This window comes from Heteronotia binoei, chromosome 4 (assembly GCF_032191835.1).
Source record: "Heteronotia binoei isolate CCM8104 ecotype False Entrance Well chromosome 4, APGP_CSIRO_Hbin_v1, whole genome shotgun sequence".
Taxonomy (NCBI): Eukaryota; Metazoa; Chordata; class Lepidosauria; order Squamata; family Gekkonidae; genus Heteronotia; species Heteronotia binoei.
Window position 1 is genome coordinate 153,857,767 of NC_083226.1, and position 24,291 is coordinate 153,882,057.

The following is a 24,291-nucleotide window of genomic DNA, read 5'->3' on the forward strand; positions in this document are numbered from 1 at the left end:
CACTTTCCTCAGCATAGCAGCCCCAGGCTTCCATCTAAGTACCAACCCTGCTTAGATTTCTAGATCAGGCTAGTGCAGGCTATTAGTCAGAATATTTATACATTAGGGCAGGGGTGGCCAAACTGTGGCTCAGGAGCCACATGTGGCTCTTTCACACATATTGTGTGGCTCTCGAAGCTTCTACCACCCCATCTGCTGGTTTGGAGAAAGCATTTCTCTCTGTAAATCATTTATCCAAACCAAGCCAGCCAGCAACTTGGAGAATGCATTTAAAGTTCCTTCCTTCCTTCCTTCCTTCCTTCCTTCCTTCCTTCCTTCCTTCCTTCCTTCCTTCCTTCCTTCCTTCCTTCCTTCCTGCCTGCCTGCCTGCTCTCAAACAGCTGACATTCATGTCTTGCAGCTCTCAGATATCTGACATTTATTATACATGGATCTTACATTAAGCAAGTTTGGCCACCCCAGCATTAGCACAAAGATATGGAAGCTATAACCTATTTTCTGTTGAAAAGACACAACATAAACAGCTGCCAGTTCACTGGGTGCTTCTTGGACTGACTGAATGTGCTTGTGAGAGGCAAGTGGTTATTTTGGTACATAAACTATGTTGCAATCTTGATTTTAGTTATGCCTCCCTACATCATTCTCATAAAATTTTACATAACACAGCACCCCTTGTTCTTGCTTGCACTGACAGATTCTTCCTTTGCTCTTTCCACGCTTCTCTTTCTTAGGCAATCCGAAGCTTCCAGATTGCCTTGCACATCTGCCCAGTGAACCCTGACCTGTGGAATGAGGATCTTTCTTGGGCAAGGCAGCTACACAGACAGCAAAAGAAAGCAACCAAGACTGGGACAGAGAGCCAAGGAACAGCAGCTCAGGGGGAGGCTTCAGAAGAACCGATCCCGGACTATGATTTTGAAAGCGACGAGATCCTAGCCGTCTGTGCAGCCATAGCTGAGAAGGAGAAGAACACATCTTCCTCAAAAACTGTAGTGATAGTGTCGGCTTCAGGGACCGTGGAGACTGTGACTGAAAAAGAGGAATGTGCGACAACTCCAGACAGTACTGTTTTTATCAAAGCTCGATAAAGCAGCACTCTTTCTTCTGAAAATGACCCTTCCTTTCGAGGGCTTCCTTGCCCGCGTCCCCCTGTGTGCTTCAGCCTCCTCTTGGATCATCAGGAACTGCGATGGATCCTTTGAAGGCTTGCCCTGCCAAGTTAAGCCTCAGTGGGTGTGTAGTTGTGACCCTTTGCTTTCTGAATCGCTGTGTCAGTAGGAAGGGGAGGAAGATCCCAACAGTCATACTTCAGGGGAGCTTCATGTGCTGCGAGGTGACCACAAATTGAATGCTGCCACGTATGGAGAGAATAGGAAATATTGGGCAATTGAGAAGAATGATCATGGAAGCAGGGTAGCTTCTGCTAAGCATGTTATGCTTCTGGTTTGAAAATGGCGGCTTTCACTTGGGAACTGGAGGTTAGGTGCCGTGTGACACTCTCATCATTTCTTTGGGAAGACTGTCATCAGTGGTCCCATAAATAGCATTGAAACTTCTCCCTAGACTGCCTCACATGATCTTTTCTCATCTCCGATCTTTATGCATACCATAAAGAAGCCTGGAGATGATCTTCCAATCTGTCTTGCAACCCAGTGACTCTGGTTCCTTCCTCCCCACCCCCGCCTCTCCAACTTGTTGCCATGGCTGATTGTGGGTGTTGCCTCCACCCCACCAATCCCTTGGGCTTTCCGGGGCTTGCTTCAGCAGCAGCCTCTGACCCTTGCCGTAGAGTGGTTTTGGAATCCAGTTATTAACATGTCTTTGTTTTTCAGTTAATTGAATGCACAGAAGAAGCAAAAGGTATCAATCACTCCTTCTCTCTCTCCCCCCCCCCCCCCCAATTTCCAAAGAAGCAATACATAATTAGGGTTTGTAGAATCTTTCGGGCTCAAGTGCCGTGTTCTACTGGAGAAAGTTTTCCTTCCAGACGTTTCGTACTCGCTGCGGAGAACATCCTCAGTGGCGTTGCAGCCGGAGCAGGCGCTCTGACCTTCTTGGCTGCTGTGCATTGAGAACGAAACGTCTGGAAGGAAAACTTTCTCCAGTAGAACACGGCACTTGAGCACGAAAGATTCTACAAACCCTAATGATGTTACCAGCCGTGAAAACCTGAAATCTTTGATAAGCAATACATAAATATGAATATATAAATGCCTTTTAAAAAAATTAGGCAAACGAGTTCCCAAGACCCAAACTTGTACCATCGTAAAGCAATTGTCTAATTATCGCCAGCAGCCATGTGGCGCGAGCGTGTTGTTCGACTTATATATGCTACCATTGAACATACTCATTTTATTATCTGCTTCCACCGTTCCTTGGAACATGAAACAAGTTGTTCAGTTTGTAATCATGGCTGGGAAATCACTGCTTTTCCTGCCTGCTTTTAAAAAAATACCAGAGGGAAGCAAGCTTTAGAAGAAACAGGATAGAACGTGGTGGCCTCAGTTTTATTTGCCCTCATTCTGTAGGTTGAAGGCTGTGAAACTTCATTCCACATGCAATAGTGTTTTTTTCTTTTGGTATAAGGAGTGACTTCTGCTGCTACAAGGGGGCTCATCCTCCAGCAGAAGTCGCCTTGCATCAGAGGAAAGCGCTTCCTTGAGTGGAACAGATCTGCAGGGTTGGAACCATAGTCAAGGTTTTAATAAATTTTAATAAATATTCACAAAAGACCTGAATATCCTGTTTGATTTTCCAATAAACTCCTGATAAGTCTACGAAGTTTGTTTTGGAAACAGATCTTCTCCATGGATGTACTAAGTTCAGATTTAGCCACATTTCTCAGTTTAGTAGACGCATGGTCCTTTTCTTCAGTGGAAGCATTTTGAAGCAAGTTGTGTATACTCCTTGGAGTAACACACAGTTGGTTTATATCCCTCTGGGCTCCGCTCCTGTTTACAAGCATACGTTAATAAAACAAACCTTTGTTTTTAATAAGACTGGAAGAGCAGGGCTAGATCCAATTACCTTAGGCATCGCTTTGGACTGGTTATTGTCTTTTTCTCCCAGGAGACTACCAAATTTCTAATTTACATAGCCCACAGTTTTACCTCGCCTGATCTTATGCACATTTACTTAGAAGTACAGCCCACTTTGTTCAGAGGGATCTATCTGTGCCAAAGTTACCCTGTACAGGACTTTTGTCTATGAGAAACCCTGGAAATGATGGGCAGATTTTTTTTCTGAGTGTGCTCAATGAGAGAAGAAGGTGGTGACATTGCTAGTGAAACTACTTTACATTTGACTCAGCATAGCAGGGCTTAGCTGTCCTTTCATGCATGCTGCTTCATCATGAAAAATAAAACAATTTATGGCAGGATAAGGTACTGCTGACACTTTCTTTCCTATAATATTCAGTTGCGTGGGATAGTTTCCTGAGAAGCAGCAGCCAATCGGTATTCTGCTCAAATAAGTGGTGGATTGTTCTTATTCTGTCCCATAATTGTCATGCTTAGATCCTGGTTTTCAGGTATTTCCACGTTGCAAATAAAGTTTGTGTCCCGTGTGATTTAACGTGTTTGTGTGCAATGCGTGAAGTTTTAAAAAGGTAAACCATTTGTCTGTTTGGAGTGATATTCTGAAAACAGCGTTGCCAGAATTCTACAGTCTGGATACCACTGCAAGGATGGTTTGTTTGTAACCTGTTTGTGCAGATTTGCATGATTTCTTATTTTTCACATGAGTTGTACTATGGAGGCAGGCAGTGGAAAAACCTCTGAATGTTTCTTGCGTTGAAAACCCTACAGGGTCATCCTAAATCAACTGTGACTTGACAGTATGCTCCTCCACCACCACCTTTGACAAAGCCTCTGGTTAACAACACTTTTTTAAAAGGTGCTCTGAGACGCACACAGAGCTGCCTGATACTGAATCAGCCCATCAGGATCAGTTGTCTACTCAGACTGGCAGTAGCTTCTTAGGGCCTCAGGTGGAAGGTCTTTCACATCACCTGAATCTTTTTTAACTGGAGGTGCCAGGGATTGAATTTGGGATGTTCTGCATGCCAAGCAGAGGCTTTTTTACTGAGCCACAGCCCACCCCTGACAAGTTTATTACTCTGTAACAAATAAATTGATAAATAGATTTCACACCATCCTAATCAATTTATTTTACTGCAACAGACTAATGCAGCTGTCTCTTGAAATTTCTTTGTGGGGGGGAGGGCCCCTTTGGTTAGGGATGGAAGCTCCAGGCCCTGAAACTGGCCCTCCAAGCAGCCTATCGGTAAGTGGTCTTGTTTTCCCTAGATGCCTCTTTGTCTCCCTGTGTGCGTAGCAGTGTGCATCATTGATTTGGAGCCAAGGTTGCCTTGAGCCAAGAGGAAAAAGTGAAGTATAACTAGTAAACTAAATAGGGCTATGATACTGAGTTAGTAAATCAGTTAAAACCCTCTTTAATCATCTGGAAAGGTGAAATTGTCTTTTTAATGCAATTGCTTTATAGAAACTGGGGAAGCATGTCGACCTACAAAGAAGCATGCTGTTTTCTGTAGGGCATCATACCAGGTAATCTGGCACAATTTAAACTACGGTATATGCCTTACTGTATCTTACATCTTACTGTATTGCTTAAACCTTACTGTATTGCTACACCAGTTTGGTGTAGTGGTTAAGTGTGTGGACTCTTATCTGGGAGAACCGGGTTCGATTCCCCACTCCTCCACTTGCACCTGCTGGAATGGCCTTGGGTCAGCCATAGCTCTGGCAGAAGTTGTCCTTGAAAGGGCAGCTGCTGGGAGAGCCCTCTCCAGCCCCACCCACCTCACAGGGTGTCTGTTGTGGGGGAGGAAGGTAAATTAGATTGTGAGCCGCTCTGAGACTCTTCGGAGTGGAGGGCGGGATATAAATCCAATATCTTCATCTTCTTCTTCTAAACGCAAAAGAAATTTGCTCTCCTGCTCAGAAAAAAACACCTCCATATGCAAATTCATGCAGATTTAACTGATTAATTCATTTAAGATTTCTTTAAGCAATAATCTGAGTTAGAATTACTAGCATGACAGAGCGAGGGAGTGATTTATAAGTGTTATAAAAGTATTTGATCTCACGTTCGACACATGAGCAGTCACATGCCAGCATATATCCAACAAGCGTAGGTGCATGCTTTTGGGTCCTGCTTGGAAATATTCCAAGAGCTGGTTGAAGCAGGTGAAGAACACCAGATCTCTTCCAGCATCATGGGTTTGTGTGTGGTTTTGCCTTCTGGCCTTCTATAAAACTAAGGTCAGAGCTTTTGTATCAACTGTTAAATTGTAAGCATGTTCCACCATTAACCCAAGACACTTAGTCCAACACTGCTTTCTGAGAGAGGTGCAGTTATTTGGGGTTACTCGGGCCACACCACAACACTTTACCCATTTTTAAAGTGACATACAGATGTCTCATTGTGAGACTTCTGTAGAAATCAATGCCTCTGTTACTCAGTTATGATGATTTGGAGATTTCACACCATCCTAATCAATATGTTTAGTACCTTCTACAGGAATGTGTATTATTTTCACATTGACCCAAGAGAAAATGTGTATGTTCTGCATTGGAGCTAACCATACTTTTAAAAGAAGAATCCTGCAGTGTAGACCGTTAAACTTACTTTGCTAGTTCCAGGTCCAGGAGCCCCTTAGAGACGAGCAAGATTTTTCAGGGTATCAACTTTCAAATGTCAAAGCTCCCTTTGTCAGATACAAGTAGGAATGGGGATCCCCGAGTCCTTATATCCCAGTCTGAAGGTGGGAGGGGTGTTGCAGAGAAAGGAGTCAGGATGCAGAGATATAATGCAAAAGGTAATCAGCTTGACTAGAGCAGGGGACCAACTTACTCAGGGCTCAAAATTCCCTGGCAGGAGGCAAGTAGAAGCAAAAGCCCTTGGTACATATAGAGTCCACAAGAATTGCAGCGTGCAGTGCTCACAATTAAAAACAGCATGCACTGGTCCTTTATCCTGCTGGTTAGGCCAGATAGTTGGTTTTTGTGAAAATGTTGGTAATGCAGGGCTATCAGGTAAACGACTCCTCCGTTATCTGAGGCCTCACACTGGGTTGATGGAGCCAAATACCTCCTGCAAAATATTTTCACAAAATATGTGTGTATATTCTTAAATGTGGCATTAGTGTTATGAGTCAGGTATTAGTACAGCCGTATCAGAATTAATGCACAGATGCATACACGCATTAATGTTTGAACTCCAGCGGCACGTCTGCATTTAATTCTGATTCCCCTCCCCCCTCCCAAAAAGTGATTTGTGCCAGTACAGTTTTAAAAAATGTATCATCAACTTTGAGGCTCAGAATTCTAATTCCAGCAGAAAGCAATTCACACAAAGACACAGGAAGCAGCATAGCATGCTTAATATTTTCCTTGACAAAAACCAGATTTTCCAAACATCTTTACAGGATAACAATACTAGGACAAAGCTCTAAGCCTTTGAACATGGCACACAAGTACAAAGTCCTTCTGGCCTTCAGTTACTGTTGTTTCTAAGTGAAAAGCTAAGGTGAATGGTCCTTGGGTTGGATCCAGGCCACTTTTAATTTAGTCTCCCTCAATTCTCTTTTACAGCCCTTGTCCCACATTACCTTTGTCCATGCGGGTCTCACAATCCCCAGCATAAGCATCTGAGGATAGACAAAAGGATCCTTTCCTCCTTTTTGCACCGATAGAAAAGCTGCCTGGATTCAACCTCATTTTATCCTATCTGTTGTCACTGCTAAGAGATACAATCTCAGTTGTCTGTGAACATATGAAGCTGCCTTATAGATGTCAGACCACTGGGCCTGTAGTAGCTCCGTGCTCTCTGTTTGGATGGACTGTAGCTCTCCCAAGAGAATTTCTGGCCTTACTAGTTGAGATCATGTAACTGGAAATGCCAGGGATTGAACCTGGGACTTTTGGCATGCAAAGCAATGTACTCTTCCACTGAGCCACGCCTCCTACCTGCTCTGGCTGTAGATTCATCACTGAATACTGTAGCACAAAGTTCTGCTTTCCAAATGCAATCATTGGGGGAAAAAACAACCAAAACAGCATGGTCTTTTTATCCCAGATGCATCGGTGCAACTGCATTTGTCTGGTATAGCAAGGGCACAACATAGAACTGAACCAAGAAGTTAACTTTTAGCATGAGAGAAATATCACCACTATGATAGGGGGCTTTTGAATATTGACAAAGAAAATATGTCAGAATCACTGACAAAAATCACATTATTTTAATGGTGGACCAATTGTTCCTGAACAAAGACCAATTCTTACATTTCACTGCAAAATCTCACATAATGTTCCGGGCTCTGGGTTTCCCATGCAGTTTGCACACTAGTCCCATCAACGATATAAAGCCTTCATTAATTTGCTGTCTTAAAAGAAAGGGCAATACAGTGGGCAGCGTAAGCCTACCTAAGTAGAGCGCTTTTGCAGTGGGAGATGTTTAAAAAGACAAAATGATGTCATTTGAAATTCCTTTAGATTATTTCTGATTTACACACTGAGTGGCTCTCTTGTGATCACTTCCAACTGTAGGAGGAAGTAGTACTCATTATTTCTATCAGTGTGGGATGCTAAGTATATACTTATAATGCCCTTTTAGAGCGGCCATACCATTTAAAGTGCATCTATCAGTTTTCAAGCTGATGAAAATGTGAAACTTCCCCAAAGCAAAGTTCTAGACCTGGCTTTCCTCTACTACGCTGGAGGAGAAGGTGCTTTGAAAAAGCCCAAGTGGCATCATCATCTTTTTGCCTGCAGAGGAAGTATTCATAAAACAGCTGTGGTTACTAGGGCTTGAAACCTCTTAAAAAATTTTTGAACTAATCAATGGGACTGTGGCAGCTTCTTGGGTTTAACAACCTCCCCCCCCCTCCCCGCCATGTAAATTATTTTGTTGACTTAAGCAAGTATCAAATATGTGACTGTAGGATACACTATAAACAACACTTGACTGCTGAACTCAAGCTTGAAAACTGATGGATGAAGATAAGCATGATTCTAATGAAGGCCTTGCCTGAAATGGGATTGAAGCTAGCAGCTACTGCCTCATTCATCTGGTTTAATAGAAGAGTTATAAACTGGAGATTTGTTGTTATGTTACAGAAGGAGGAAGAGGAGGAGATTGGATTTATACCCTGCCCTTCACTTGGAGTCTCAGAACAGTTTACAATCTCCTTTCCCTTCCCCTCCTCACAACAGACACTCTGTGAGGTGGGTGGGGCTCAGAGAGCTCTGACAGAAACTGTTCTTGAGCAGAACAGCTCTGACAGAGTTATGACTGACCCAAGGTCATTCCAGCAGCTGCAAGTGGAGGAGTGGGGAATCAAACCCGGTTCTCCACACACTTAACCACTACACCAAATGGGCTCTCACATTCTACAAGGACTGTGAATTGTGCTGAAACTCTGAATTCTCTACCAAGAAAAAAAGTGTGGCTATGCTACACTTAATATGCCAGTCATGAGGAGAAGCTTTGAATTTTGATGGGCTGATATACCTATACTTCATTATTTATTACAATTGTTTACGTGTATCACTGAAGTGTCATTTATACTGCCTATCATGTACCCTACCGCCACATACTTGATAGTTACTTTAGAGAGCTATTAGTGGCTGAGCTACTGCTCTTATGACTATTTTGTTGTGCCACTCTCTACTTTTTTTCAAATTCCAAAAGCACCCACAACGTGAACAAAACTGGGAGCCCCTGGTTTAAACAGACCAAGCAGATCTCGATGTCTGAATGTGGGCAGGCTTAGGACTCCAGATGCTCAAGAACTGAACACAGGGAGAGCTTGCCTTCAAATATACATAGGCTCAAGCTGTAAATATGTATCAGTTCTCCACATCAAACAATTTGGAGCTTAAGCATGCACAATGCTTCAGTTGGAATCTTTCCAATCATGTGACTGCACAGGTGATTACTCAACACTGGCTACAGGTAAGCAACTTACTCATATTTAGTCCCATGGGTCAGTGGCAGTATTCTGAACACATTCACAGAACATAAAACAGGTATGCATCCACAATATAAGGAACATTTTTTTAAAAAAAAACCCCCAAAAACATTCTTTTATTTCTCTCAGCAGTACCATAAAATATCCCCATCAAATTCCTATTGTAAGAATTAGCTCTGCATTGATCTTTTTTGAGTTTGTGTGTCTATCTAGAAAATAAACTGAATTCAGGGGGTGGGGGGATCATCTAAGAGCAGGTGTAAAGAAGAGCTTGCAATATTATTTTTCTCTATACTTTGTATTAATAATTAACCTTCTCACAGAGAAGAACACGTTCTTTTTTTAAAAAAAACCCACATTCAGTCACAATATAATATACGGCCAGAGACATTCACATTTTTCACACCAGAGGGGAGGTTTAGTTTTTTTCCCCCCTCCCCAATTTTGTATTAGCTGGGCAGTTGGAGAAGTTATTCTACATAACCACCAGAAATCTGTGTTAGACTTTAGTACTCTCTGAACCTTATTATGTGACAGGGAGAGGAACAGGGTATGAGTTTGCTTCAATCATAGTTGGATGGAAAGCCAAATGGCAACTTTCCAACCCCAACCTTTTGGAAAACCCACCTTTGTCTCAGGGCAAGACAGGGCAACAAGTAGAAAAGCCTGTGCTTCTGACTCTACTACATTCATCTGCTTTACATTGGCAAGGCCTGACAATGGTTTGGCAGTGTTTCATCACTTGCAAGAGCTGTGCCAACCGCACAGTTAGAAAAGCAGTTCTTTATGCACAGCTGCAATTTTGTTTTCTCTTTAGGGGCAAACAGCACACATCTAGAGTGCCAAGATGTAGCAGGATGCTTGATTCTACCCCTGATGACTGCCATTTTGTCTCTTGTGGGTGCCGCTTTCCAGTTCACCTTGCTCTGAACGGCTACTTGGTTCCCACCAGACTGAGAAAGTGAAAACGCTCATAGGCACTCTCACAGACACTGGTTGCGCCTCAGCAACAGCAGGCCTCACAGATGGGTTAATATCTGATATGTCCATCGTACCAGTTCCTCTTTCCTTCCTTCGCTCATATGCACTTCTCAGACAAGTTCAGCATCTCACAAGGGAAGGTTACTTGCAGAGAGCTGCCTTTGGAGGCAGAGGCGCTGATCTTACCATCAAGCCTGAGTTCGTTCACCAAAAACACGTTCTCAGAGTCCTGAACCTGTGAAGAGTCTGAGGTATCTGAGCTTCTCAGTGTCCTTATGGATGTAGTGTCTAACTGGGCCAGGCTGCTGCTGGCTCCCGGCAAGAGCATACGCCCTCCAGAAGTGCCTTCGCTTGGTTCGAGGGGGTACAGAAGAGTCTGGGAGGTACTACTGACCTCCCTCAGTTCTCGAGAGATGAAGGAGGGCGAATGGTTGGCTGTGGCCGCTGACGCCCTGCGGCCGTCGGTGCAGTTGCAGTTACTTCCCGAATGCTGCCGGTGGGCCCCTCCGATGCGGCAGAAGAGACACTTGACTTTCTCGATAGCTTTGCTCAGCACCGTCTTGCGGAGCAGAATGTACACCCAGGGGTCGAGGATGGGGTTGACTGAAGCGATGCGAATGGCCTGCAGGTCTGGGTTTTTCTGGATGGCCATCACTACAGGCGGCCGGTAGAGCTGGTTCACAAAGACACGCACCTGAAAGAAACAGGAGATGCATAAGGATCCATATACAAGTCGAGCATTTGGCTGGCTACATGCATGTTACAACAAGAAAGGCCAAAGGGCAGAGAATGGTTTCGCATCATGTCACTGTGTAGATATTTTTGGAACGGAAAACATTTCCCACAAGTTGATCTTAGGGAGAGATAAAAGACACCCCCTTTTATCTAAACCACAGTCCAATAAACTCTTTGACGGATTATTTCAGATAGTTTTACTCTCTCTGATACCAGGCATTTGGCCCAAGTTTGTCATATCAAAGCCTTCAGTGCAGCAGACTTCTTCCTTTTTTGTTTTGGTTTCTACAGCCCCCTCTCTGCTCCTCATACACCAAATCTGCTATTAACTGTTCTGGGTGTGTAATAGGTACAGAATGTGGCCTTGAGTCATTTTGGAAGATCTAGCCAATCGCTGAATCCTTTCATCCAGTCAACCTCTCGTAAACACACGTTTCAAAACAAAATTGGGCCCAAGTTTCCACCTCACAGGCAAACTCACTTTTCGGAACAAGTCTGGAACTGTACTGCTCTTTTGAGGTTAGAATTAATTTTTTTGTGGGTATCTTCCAAGACTTGAATATTCAAGGAAACATTTTTTAATACTCTCCAAATTTCACCTGTAGTGGCTTGTTAATACTTATTTTGTTTCAAGACAGCTTCCCTGGAATAAACCTTTTTTTTTTATAAAAAGACAATAATGATAATAACACATCACTTAGGAAGACAGACGGCGCACAACGAGGCTGTTGACTTCTTTCAACATGAATCTGGCCTGTTCTATTTATAATGTATTATGGAAATGCTGGCTGTGATTCTATGAACAGTTAATTGTACATGTCTGACTAATGTTCAGGATGCTAGCCAGTAACTTAAAAGGCACTCACAGAACTTCACGTCAAAACCCAACACACTCCAGATCAGAAGTCTATTGCTGGAAACATGACAAAAAAATGGCTGCAACCTTATGTTCTCCGATTTGCAAATATGCCCCATTTGGAAGCATTCATTTATTACGTTATAAATTATCTTTCACTCCCTTAGATATCTCAAAAAGTCCCTCTTACTAAAATTTTTGCACTACACAAAGCCCCACCCCCCCAATCAAACCAATCTCTTCCCTGCCTGTTCCTTTGAACATACACCTAAAGAAGAGTTCTGAGGTATCTGGAAAGATGCACATTGGATTTTAAAACAAGGATTTTTCTGCATAAAGGTATTTGCTCTGATCATGAGGGACCAGTTCTACTAGAGAGAAGAGCAGAGATGAAAGTCTGCGAGGAGAGGGGCTTGAAAATGCTTGAATTTACAAGTAGTTTTCTAACCACTAGATGGCATAGTGTCTACACTGCACACCGCTCCTCTCCCTTGTGTACAAGTACGGTAGTTAGGGAAAATGCCAGGGAAAGAAAGAGTGAAGTTAGCGGTGCTCTGAACAGCTGCTGCCAAAACTGAAGGTTGGTTGTGTACAGGAGGCATTAAAAGCAACGAGAACGGTGAAGACTTTTGAACAGCCAACCAATCCAAGTACAAAACTTCTAGTTACTGACATTACAGCCAGCAGAATCCACTGAAGTAGCAGCCAGAACGGAGTTTGACACTTAGGGCAAGATCCTACCAGTTTCACCTCCTGGATCCTACCCCTTTCTTTGTGTAATACATGGGATATAATAATAATAATAATAATAATAATAATAATAATAATAATAATAATATTTTATTTTTATATCCCGCCCTCCCCGCCAGGCGGGCTCAGGGCGGCTAACAGACATGGGGATCCCATGATTCACATAAAACAACATAAACAGTTTTAAATATATCAGTCACAAATAAATTATTTAAAATAGTTAAAATATATAAAATGGTGCTAAAATACTGCTGGAAATATGGAAATAAAATATGGAAATAAAATATCCATAGCAGGCTACTCAATTTGGAAAATACTGCTTTGAAAACAGTTAGGTCTAGGATAACTATAGCTGTCATGCTCACAACTCCTCTTTATTTACGGAGGGGGGAACAGGTAAGTGGCAAAAGATGTACCACACTATGAGTACATGACTGTAGTTGTGGAGGAAGGAACAGCAGAAATATTGTATGACCAAAAGGGTGCGCCTTATCCCATATGTGAAATGTTAGAGGGTATTGCCATGTCATATTGCTAAGAAAATTACCATGAGGAATTATTGTGCTTAATTTTTGTTTGCCCACTTCCCAATTTAGGCTCATAGATCTGACTTTCCTTGGTAACTTCCTGACTTTCATATCTGAGCAACTACTGGTGATCAGGATTACAGAATTATGAGGTTGAAGCTCAAATATCCTTGTTATTTCAGTTAGCTGTTTCTTTTACCATACGGTTGAATGTTTTGCAATTGTACAAATAAGCCTATCTGTTATCAGTCCCCAAAGAAAACCTGTCAAAATATCAAGGAGTTGAAAATTTCCTTGACTGGTTCCCTGGAAGTAAATCTCACCACAGATGACTAGACAAATAGTTATGGATGGCTACCTGCTTCTGCAGGGTGGAATACAGATCTAACAAGCTCTACTGGTATTTATAACAAATAACTAAACATGTCTCAAGCAGTGTTCCCTCTAAGCTGAGTTAGTGTGAGCTAGCTCACAGATTTTAGCCTCCAGCTCACACATCTTTGTCTTAGCTCAGGAAAAACATTCCCAGAGCACAATAATTTATGCAGTAGCTCACAGCTTTAATACCAGCAGCTCACAAAGTAGAATTTTTGCTCACAACTCTGCAGCTTAGAGGGAACATTGGTCTCAAGGTAAGATTTAAAACCATCAGACGATCAACCAGATGAAGCTACCAGACTGATAAATACAAAATAAGGAACAATGAGGTTCCAATCTTACACATACTTACTAGAGAATAAGTCATAATGGAATTTAATGGGACTTACTCCTGCATAAACATGCACAGGTTGGTAATACCAAAGGCATGCTTATAGCCTGTTAGAAGCCATAGGTAACCTGGCAGATATATCTGTGGCTGAAAATCAATTCAGGTGGGGTAGCCATGTTGGTCTGAAGCAACAGAGCAAAGTTTGAGTCTAGTCTTTAAGACCAACAAATACCCCGAATTAAACTTTGTTGGTCTTAAAGGTACCACTGGACTCAAACTTTGTATTGTGGGTGAAAATGTTCGCTTTATGCACACAGATTACACTTTAGAAGGATGTGTGCAATTTTATGCACACACAATTGAAAATAGACTGCATGAAACTGCCATGGGATGTTGCGTTTCTTTTATGGAGCAGTCTGTCCTTTAAAATAATGGTTCTCTAGCATTTTTGAGTATTGCTGATAGATGAAAACAAGTTTGCTCTGACCAGCTCCTGTGCAACTAAAAATGCAGTTGGATTTTATGCACAGTCAGAAAAGCTGAACTGAGTTCCTGATCACACAAATGTGGGATGTTCTCTCCTTCATCAGTCTGATAATTGCATAAATGAAGTTGTCTTCTCATCCCCTTGATTCTAACAGGGTTACGCCAGGGAAATGTAGTCATAGTATAAATTCCACCCACAGCTTGTACATTTGGTATTAAAGATTTCAGATGCAGGGGCCCTTGGGGAAAGCATTACTGTGTATCCAGCTGTTGCTAAAACACTGACCAAGCAGACATGGAATGCCTGATTAAAATTTTTTTTTTAAATAATAATCACGTGAGTGGCTAGGATGTCTAGTTCAATAGCTTTCTTTTTTATCTCAGAACTTGATTAATATTTATTTACTATATCTTTTGCAAGGTCTGGGTTTATGTGCTTGCCAATAATAATAACCCTTTCCAAACACTGAAAAAACCCATACGTTTTGGCACCTAGTACAATGAACCCAATGACTTGCCAGTTGTGCAAAAGTTCCCCCCATCCCCAATTTTTAATCCGAGGGCTGGTATTTGTTAATCTGTTTTGAAGCAAGACATTACCTTAAATTTATCAAACTTAATGCTAATTGCAAATTAATGGGTGCAGCAATTACCAGAACTCACAGAAACAGATTGAAGTTGTGATTTGCCTTTGAAGTCCGTAATTCCTAACTAAATCTGAACCAGGACTTTGGTGCTAAATTGAAACAGGTAACTGATTCAAAGCAACCTCTTTTCTGCAAGCTTTGTTGCTATACAAGTTTAGGAAAACCATGCCCATTATATAAAACAATAATAGATTTTTGGCTACTGTTCCTTGTAATAATAAGCTGTAGGTTGCAACACTCACAGAAAAACTAATGCTTCTAAACTGGCATCCAGGGACAAAGCACTGCAACCTTCAAAGTAAAAATCAGAAGTGAAAAGTAGCTCTTGAGTATGTGCAAAATCTATTTCCTGCAGAACTTGAAAACTGTTGCTACCTTCCCCAAAGATATTTTGGATTAAGATGCAGGGCTGCAGACTCAAAGCGTAAGACTTCTGACAGAGCTTTTCTTAGCACCTCTTATTCAGATATTCACTTCTTGCTTTGGGCCACATTAGATAGAACGTTAAAGAGTAGGGTTGCCAGCTCTGGACCGGGAATACCTTAAGATTTTGCAGGTGGAGCATGAAGGCAGTGGGGTATAATGTCATAGAGTCCATCTTCCAAAGTGGCCACTTTTTCCAGAGAAACTCATCTCTATTGCCTGGAGATGAGTTGTAATCCCAGGAGCCTGGCAACCCCAGGCAACCCCTTTCTTAAAACTCAACTGCTGTGGACGGGTGTCACTGAATCTTATCAAGATAGTGGGGGGGGGGGGGGGGGCAAAGGAAGATGACTATTGCTTTTCTGAAGGTTCCCCCCCTCCAATCTTGTAAGGGGGGGGGAGAAGACTATAGATTTATACCCCGCCCTTCTCTCTGAATCAGAGACTCAGAGCAGCTTACAATCTCCTGTATCTTCTCCTCCTACAACAGACACCCTGTGAAGTGGGTGGGGCTGAGGGAGCTCTCCCAGAAGCTGCCCTTTCAAGGACAACTCCTGCAAGAGCTATGGCTAACCCAAGGCAATTCCAGCAGCTGTGAGTGGGGGAATCAAACCCGGATCTCCCAGATAAGAGTCCGCACACTTAACCACTTTGCCAAACTGGCTAGACAGTTCAAATGGGACCTCAGAACCCACTCAGCAATGCGCACAATGCAGTCTTCCATGTAACTGTACCATTTTATTATTTACTTCAAACATTTCTATGGTTCTATGTTAGAGAGGAGAGAGAGACAAGCCCAAGGTTACCCTATGAGCTCCACAGCTGAGTAGGAATTTGAACCCAGGTCTCCCCAGGCTTCTCCTGATATGCTGTACCACACCGGATGTCACTAGAATAGGATCTTACTTCAAGTTTTCAGGGAAGACAGGGCTCCCCTTCTAGATGAAAGTAAACACAAAGTATGCTTTACCGTAAAGTAACCTTTTATGATAGCCATCTCCCATAAACAAACAAAGGAGTAACCTTCTACCAAATTTTCATCTGTTCTCATAAACTTTCGTCTGTTACCTACTGCTATACTTTGTCAGCTAGTTAATATTAAGAAGGAAACAGCATCTGCTAAATAACTTTTACCCAGAAAAACTTAACAGGTCTCTCTATTGCTCTAAAAACTGACCTCAAAGGGGAAACCTCTTTTGACCCCCTGCTAACCCAACCCTCTTCCCCATGCTCTCCACTTCCCCCTGTCCCCACAACTCCACCCTGCCATATCACCTTTCCTTCCTCTGCCTTTCTTCCTTCCTCATATATAGATTCCACTTTTCTTTCATGGCTCTGCTCTTCCCCACCCCCATACACCATTTGCTAGACAGTCCTATAACGACCAAGAGGATTTCATGAGATGTTGGTAGAGCTGCCAATCCCCAGAAAGGGCAGGGGAAACCCTCGTTTGGAGACCCTCCCCCTGCTTCGGGGTAATCAGAAAGCTGGGGGAGGGGGAAATGTCTGCTGGGCATTTCATTATTCCCTATGGAGACAGATTAGGTGGGCTCAGGGGGGGGCTGTTTTTAGAGGTAGAGGCACCAAATTTGCAGCTGCATATCATCCAATGTCTCCCCTCAAAACACCATCCAAGTTTCAAAAGGACTGGACCAGAAAGTCCAATTTTATCAGCCCCAAAAGAAGGTGCCTCTATCCTTCATTATTTCTAATGGAGGGAAGGTATTTAAAAGATGTGCAGTCTCTTTAAATGTGATGGCCAGAACTCCCTTTGGAGTTCAATTATGCTTGTCACAACCTTGCTCCTGGCTCCACCTCCAGCGTCTCCTGGGTCCACTCCCAAAGTCCCCAGATATTTCTTTAATTAGACTTGGCAACCCTATATGTTGGTCACCATTTTGGAGGTGCTAGTAGGGCTGCCACTGGCAAACCAAGGAGATCTGGCGACTGAGCTTTGAAAGTTGAGGGTTTGGTGAGAGGAGGGACCTCAGCATGTTATAATGCCACAGAATCCACCTGGTTTACAGGTACATCTACCCTACCCATGAGTGGCTTCATTGTGGAGACTCATGGCTAGTTTTGAGTATCCCAGTAAGTGTTTACTTTCAGCTATCATGCATAAATACAAACACATATCAACTTCCTCTCTGTAGATACAGGTAATCAATCCACTGTACAGATTATACCTCTTTAGGATTTGGCGGGATTAGTCAGAAAGCTATGCTGACTGAACACACAAAGCTGCCTCATAATGAACCAACTTAGCGGTCTACCTAGTTCAATAATATCTGTTCTATCTGACAAAAACACTTCATGATCTCAGGAGCAGACAAGTGTCTTCTGACACCTGCTAGCTGCCTAGGATCCCTTTAAATAGAGTTTGAACCCAGGACATTCTGCATGCAAAACAAATTCTCTAGCACTGAGCCATAGCCTTTCTATATAAATCGTTAAAATGCAGGCCCCTCCACCCTGCTTGCTCACCCTGAGGCAATTTAGTCTCCCTGCACAGGCTTCGTGTCAAATAAACCTCTTGTATTTTTTGTCTGTGAGCCAAGAATGTGATCTGCTGTTATGTGACAGAAGAACACCCATCATGTTTTCAATTTTTAGGAATTTCAGAGGAGTCAGTTATAACGAATAAGACAAAAGGTATTTCCCACTGGGAAAAGGAGCACCCCATTTATGTCAATAGAACAATCTGGGGCTGCCTTCTCTACAGCAGCAGACCAGGGCACTGTATGGTTAGAGTGCTGGGTTGGGGAAATCTTCAAGACCCCATCCAGCCATGAAGCTTACTAGAGGACTGCAAGCCAGTACCATTCCCTCAGCCTAACCTGCTTCACGGGGTTGTGATTATTAAAATGGGGCAGGTAGAACCATGTACACTTCTCAGAGCTCCCTGAAGGAAAGAGAGGTTGAAAATGTCACTGGTTGTGAACCAGCAGGCAGGAAGCCATGCATCAGCCTGAGGTAGCTTGCATAATCATTTTCCTTTAGTTGCTTTTCAGAGAGGGAAAGACTAAGAGAAGGAAAATAATAGACTTGTAAGCTCTCTCTAGGCCTGCATTTCCCTATCAGGAGAATTTGCACATTACATTTCTGCCTGTTATGCAACAGTTCATGACACAAGAATCATGTTAGATGACAGAAACCCTGTCAAGTGCAAATATGGGCAGCTATTGAGCATATGCAAAGTTCCTTCCCTTCATTAGTAAGTAACCACAGTCCTCCCACACAAATATTTGAGATTAATGGCTTCTGGATCAGAGGGTGTGATTCCTTTCAGGTCTTGTGCCCTGTCCCTGAGAAATTAAGCATCATTACCAATGAATAGTTGCTAGTGCTTTAAAAGAAACATCAGCAATGTAAATCACTAAGCCACATTCGGCAGAACTAAAAATAGCTTGGCAGAGGAGCAAATCTGTATCTTCAAATGAAAGATCTCATTATACTGTCTTGGACTGGACAATTATTTGGTATAATGGAAGGCGTGTCTGACATTTGCCCCAGGAAGACCCAGGTTCAAATTTCTGCTCCTCTTAGTGGGTCACCATGGCCTACTCTCTCACTCTCAGCCTGTTTTACCTCATAGAGCAGTTGTGAAAGAGAAAGCCTCATGCATGTGCAGGATAAAAATATCACAGTCAACAATGTCTTTAAAAACATTATAGTAGGACATGGCCTCCTGCAGCAGTGAATTTTTTAAAAAATGTCCATGTTTGTCCTTTGTTTATCTGTTTAAAATGTGCCTCTTCAGCTTTCTTATCTGTCTCTTCAGCCTAAGGGTACACAGAAAGCCTTCACTCAATATTTGACAATGACTGTATGACACTGTGTACAAACAGCCACTAGTCTTTGTCAACTCTTTATCTCAGGTGCTCTTTATGGCTGTCAGTGACTTCCATCCCCCTCCCCTCAGACTTTTCTTAATTAGCTTAACCCCTTCATTGCTCAGATAATTGCTGCATTAGGAACTCTGGTTTCTGAAAGACATTCCAGAGTGACCCAGCTAATCAAATATACTTATTGCTCTACTATTTTCATGTATATTAATGTTTTCATATCCAAGCATAACTTTGCCTGCTAACTTGTAATTACGTACATATTTCCTTGTATATTTTTAAAAAACCAACAGTAATCACAGTTCTCCAGATTTTCTCTACCTAATTGTCAGTTTTGTGAAAGCCCTCCTCTTATTTGGCTTTGCCCTTTATTCAAAAGAATTTTTACAAAACTCCACAACTTACATATATACTTCAGCAGAGCAACAATCTCTCAGAACATTCAAATGACTCCACATCCATCCCCATTCATCCTTGAAGCAAACTTTGTAGCTTTAGCAATGTCCTTCCCCGGTAGCCTAACCTATGTGATAGGAGAGCTGCGAGGACAAAATGGATGTTTACTTAGAATTAAACCCCATTGGGACTGATTCCCAAGCTAATACCAAAAAAGTATTTGAAGGTAAAGATAAAACATACTGACTGGAAAATGAACACAGCAGGACTTAACAAGCAAGAATTTTTTATTACTGAACTATTACATGATTACTCTCTCTTGCTGCTCAATAGCGGCTTTCCATTGAGATATACATTGCTCACATTCTGTTTCACTGGAAAATCTCAGAGGAGTTTAATGTTCCCCTGAACCAACTGCTTCCTTCTTCCTTCCCTGCATTCTAGCATCAGGGTGACCACTGAGCAACCAGCAATTTCCCTAACATACTAGACAAGGTATCTCCAACTCTGTTAATATAACCGTTATGCCTTTTTGGAGACATCTTCCCAAGGAAACTTGCTCTGAAAAAAGATATGTGAAAGGTGCCACAACAGTCAAAGTCCACAGGAACAGAATGAGGTGGCAGAATTCTGGAGCATGTCACTTTGAGAAAGCAGGTAGGAGGATCATATTTTTGAGCGTTTCCCCACTTTGGAAGGGAAAATAGGCAGGGAGCATTTATGTGGGGTGAGTGTTCAAAAATACTTTCCCCAACATGTCTGAGGTGGTACAGTCCAGCATCTTAACACCCCCCACCCCAATTCTGAATGACAGTTCTATTTCTGCTTTTCAGTACTCTACGCTTGACACCTGAGGCTTATCCATCTGTATTTAAAATACATTCAGCTGGGAGAAAGATATTTCAGTTAATACATATATATATATATATATTCCAGTGATATCTACCTGCTTGGGTTATAATACTAACAAAAAAAGTCAACTCGTACGCCAAACTGATTCCGCTGCCAAAACATGAAGTGTGAATAACTTGTGTGTGTCTGAGCAGGTGACAAAAGTCTTTTTGAGCTATATGTTTGTGCAGGAACACAAAGCGCTTTAAGCACTGAGCGTGTATACTATCCAAAATACTTTTGCCATACTGCATTCCCTGCTGGTCAAATTTCCAATATGGGAGACCACCTCACAATAGTGAGGAACGCAAACTGAATTTATTTTGCTACAAGTGACTATGCAGGGAAACCACTGTGCATTCCCCACGTGTACTCTTTCAGCATGGACATGAAGGTGATCTTTGTGTAGGAAACATGTCACGTGTAAAGCTGGAGCATGTCTGCAGCCATGTACAGTTACATACTACCAGACACAAGCCCCTCAACTTCAAGGTGTGCTATTATCTGAGGCCAAGCACATGCTTCTCTGTTATAATCGTTATGTTGCAAAACTGGCCAAACTTGTAAATTATAACCATTTACCTGAATTCCTCAGGATTATGCTCAAGCTGAGTTTTCTTCTCCCTTCAGTGCAAAGCTATTTTTGATATACCCTTAATAAGGAGATAGTTCAAAGTGACTCTTGCATATGCTAAACTGTATAATTGCTTCTTGTTCATTAATCATACCAACACAGCATGATTGCACTCTCAATGGGTGGCTTAATATATCTACTTACAGTAGTTTGTCATGTTTTATTGGTAAGTTTACAGCAGGGGGCAAGTCCTAACTATAACTAATTCCCCCCCCCCAACCACCCCTGGATTTCAACAGGAGACAGATCTAGGGTCATTTCATTAAAGGTTGCTTTTTTTTAATGGATGGACCTTTCACCTCCTGCAGTCAAGTGCAGAACAGTTACAGAAGAGAGGAGCCACCAATTTATCTAAGTGATCGCTTGTGGTGACACTCTAAGGCCATCTCTAGTTTTCCCAGAGCAAGATCTTTGACTACCTTGAAGCCAAAGCAATACTACTTAAAAGCAGCGGCAGCACTGGCATACCCAGACAAAGGCAGTTCGAGTGGCAGACAGTAGCAGCCAGGTGGTAAATCTTTCAGTCCCACATCGCCATCCAATAATATTTATGTAACACACTCATTACTCTAATACTGAGTGATTTCTAAGTGTTTTAGCAATCTCCCCCCCCCACCCTTTTCCGGTGCTTGAGTGTGTCTGCAGACTTCACAGTGGCCCCATAAATACTTTTTAAAAAATTCATTCAACTTTCAGATTTGGCTCAAAATTTCATACTCTTTCAGTGAGTTTTATACAGGGCAATTTCTCCACCAGGCTTGTGTGTTTTTCTGCCACTTTTAGTGGAAGCAAACCAGGGTTTAGTTCCAAGTCCCACAATTCTATCTGAGTTCCGGTTTTGCCCTCTTAATGAAGGTGAGAGAAAATACCCACCTTCATTTCCACTGACTTTCCTAAACTATTCCTTGGGAGACATTACTCCCACAGCTAGAGAATTTACTGAAACAACAGGAGATTAAAGATCATTTTAATTCAGGAAACCTCAATCAGAATTCCCTTACAACTTGTCTGTGGCATGTGTGGTTAAAAGGTATTGATTTTGAGTTTCTTGAGTGTAAACTGTCAAAATCTTGCCCTCCCAGCAAGAATCAATGTCAAAGAAGGCCAAGTTGGGCTGAGACCCTTCTCTTTTTCTTGAAGAGAAAAGGGTTTGTTTTTTTTTAAGATCATGCACATGAAAACAGTGCAAGCAAGGATAATGTTGGTGCTTAGCTTTTCTTACAGAAGGAAAAGAGTCCTGATATTGGGGTGAAAGGTCTCCAAAGCGTTACTCACCACTAGAGGAATGGAGCAGATCAGTACAACCAAAGATGTGGCGATGAGCAAAATAACCATCTGGATCTCTGCCCCAGCCATGCGCCGAAAGCTCCTGCGCCTGCGAAAGTCTGACAAGCGGCTGGAGGTGGTGTCTGTCCCCAAAGAGGTGCGCCGCATGAACTGCCGGTGCATGCGGATCAGAGCCATGCAGACCAAGATGTTAGATACCACTGTGACCATGATCAAGAAGGAGCTGAAGCCGGCATACATGTACGAGTAAGCAGCATAGGTGGACACGTTGGTCCGCCAGTCTATGAAGCACCAGGTCTTGGGGTACTGAAGGGTGGTTTTGCCCAGACCCATGCTGGGCAAAGCACAGAAGAGGACGTTGGAAACATAGATGGCAAAGAGGGTCAGCCCGGCCAGCTTCTTATCCACGTAATGGTTATAGAAGTAGGCGTGGTTGATGGCCAGGTACCTCTCGATAGACATGGCACAGATGATGCTGAGCCCCGACAGCCCAAAGAAGAGCAGGATGAAGGAGCTGTATTCACATAGCTGCTCACCCCCAGGCCACTTATTCTGCAGGTAGGTGACGATGGTGACCGGGCTGACCAGACAGGTGCCCAGGAGGTCGGTGACCGCCAAGCCGCACACCAGCGTGTAGAAAGTCGTCTCCTTCTGCTCCTTCCTGGATTTGCAGAGCACCACAATGGCAATCAGGTTGCCCACCACGCCGAAGATGAACATGATCGTGGGGATGGTCGGGGCACGGCCACTTTCGGCAGCCCCGCCCGTCTCGTTGGAGGAACTGTTGGCAGACGGGATCATGGCGGGGTTGAAAGACATGGCGAGGGGTCGACTGCAAAGGAGGGGGTGGGGGTAGATTTTCTTTTTCAAGACGGAAAGTCACGGGTGCAAAGGACAGGAGCCCAAGGAAGGTCTACGCATCTGAAGGGAAGAAATCTTGCATCCCAAGGGGAGATCTAAACCGGGATGGGGCGAGGGGTGGTGGGCGTTTCCTTTTTTAAAAATATCAATAAAAGCAAAAATTCTCAGCCCCACACCCCTCCGCCTTCACACAGATCTGCCACTCAGCAGGCGGCGCCTGTTCCTTCCCGACGCGCAGGGTGGCTTTCCCGACTTCCTCCTGGCGAGTGTTTTTTTATCCCCGACTCAAGTTTTGCGCTTTTCGAAAGCAAGCGTGGCGATCGATCCCGCCTTTTGTCACAACTGGATTTTCCAGCCTCCCTTTCCTACTCAAAACTGCTCCCCCCCCCCCCCCCGGTAGCTGCGATACAAATACAAGCAATTTAAAAAACAAAATACGTTTCCACCCACGAGTCTGAGCGCTGCTGTACGGTCCCCGATTGAAAAGGCCAAGGGCAATTAATTTCTCCCCTCCTTTCTGCAAAGGTTTCTGCAGCTTCTCCTTGGCAGGTAAGCGGTAGCTACGGCGTTGCAACTTGCAAAAGTCCCGAGCTTTTCAACGCTCCCGGGCGCTGAGAGCGCAGAGTCTAGCGGTCTGTCCGGCTCTCCGCCCCCTCCGAGGCAGGCGCGCTGTCTTGTGCAGTCCGAGCTGGGATGCAGGAAAAGAGGAGGCGTGCTCGAGTCCGGCGCATCTCCTCGGTCCCGGACCATGTGCGCCTAGGAGCCAGCGTCTTGCTCAACTCCCTCGCCCGCCGCTTGCAAATTCTCCTTCTTCAAGTTTTCTCCAGCCTGGGAGGGAGCTCGACTGGGCTCCGCCCTTGGCCGCCTCTCATTGGTCCAGGCGCGGGAGGACGGCACGGCAGCTTCTGCGCTCAGCTTACAAAAGCCGGCGCCGGACAGAAACGCGAAGGGAACGTGGTGGGCATAGAGCGGCGGCGGTCGATAGAATCTTCATTCGCTGCTGCCATTTTTCAAATCTGCATCGTGTCTCGCTGGCTGCGAGCGTCGCATCCTATAGCGTCAGACGTGTTTATTAGATATTTCTACGGATGGGTTCCTATCCAGTGTTGCTTGAAATCGGGATCACACACTCTAGATAACGCATGTTCAATGCACAACTGTATTTTGCCAGTTCACACAGTGAAATCCAGATTGAAATTGCGTTATTTCGTGTGTGCATGCGTGTGTGTGTGTGTGTGTGTGATCGCAGCAGCCCCTGTCCTCGGGGGCTC

General features: G+C 43.5%; 2 protein-coding genes across 2 annotated transcripts in view; one reads left to right on the forward strand and one right to left on the reverse strand.

The window, feature by feature from the left end:
• The window catches only part of TTC33 (tetratricopeptide repeat domain 33), a 52,703-nt gene extending 49,130 nt beyond the window's left edge, over positions 1-3,573 (forward strand). Inside the window, exon 5 of the mRNA XM_060236043.1 lies at positions 732-3,573. Within this exon, the coding sequence (XP_060092026.1) occupies positions 732-1,088 (357 nt within the window). The 3' untranslated portion in view covers positions 1,089-3,573. The remainder of the gene's footprint in view (positions 1-731) is intronic.
• A 2,813-nt stretch (positions 3,574-6,386) lies between these two features.
• PTGER4 (prostaglandin E receptor 4) lies at positions 6,387-23,825 on the reverse strand. Its single transcript, XM_060236044.1, has 2 exons — positions 22,148-23,825; positions 6,387-10,667 (listed from the first exon to the last, which is right to left on the reverse strand). The coding sequence occupies exons 1-2, from the start codon at positions 22,976-22,978 to the stop codon at positions 10,071-10,073; spliced, it is 1,428 nt and encodes a 475-aa protein (XP_060092027.1). The 5' UTR covers positions 22,979-23,825; the 3' UTR covers positions 6,387-10,070.
• Positions 23,826-24,291: the final 466 nt, after the last annotated feature.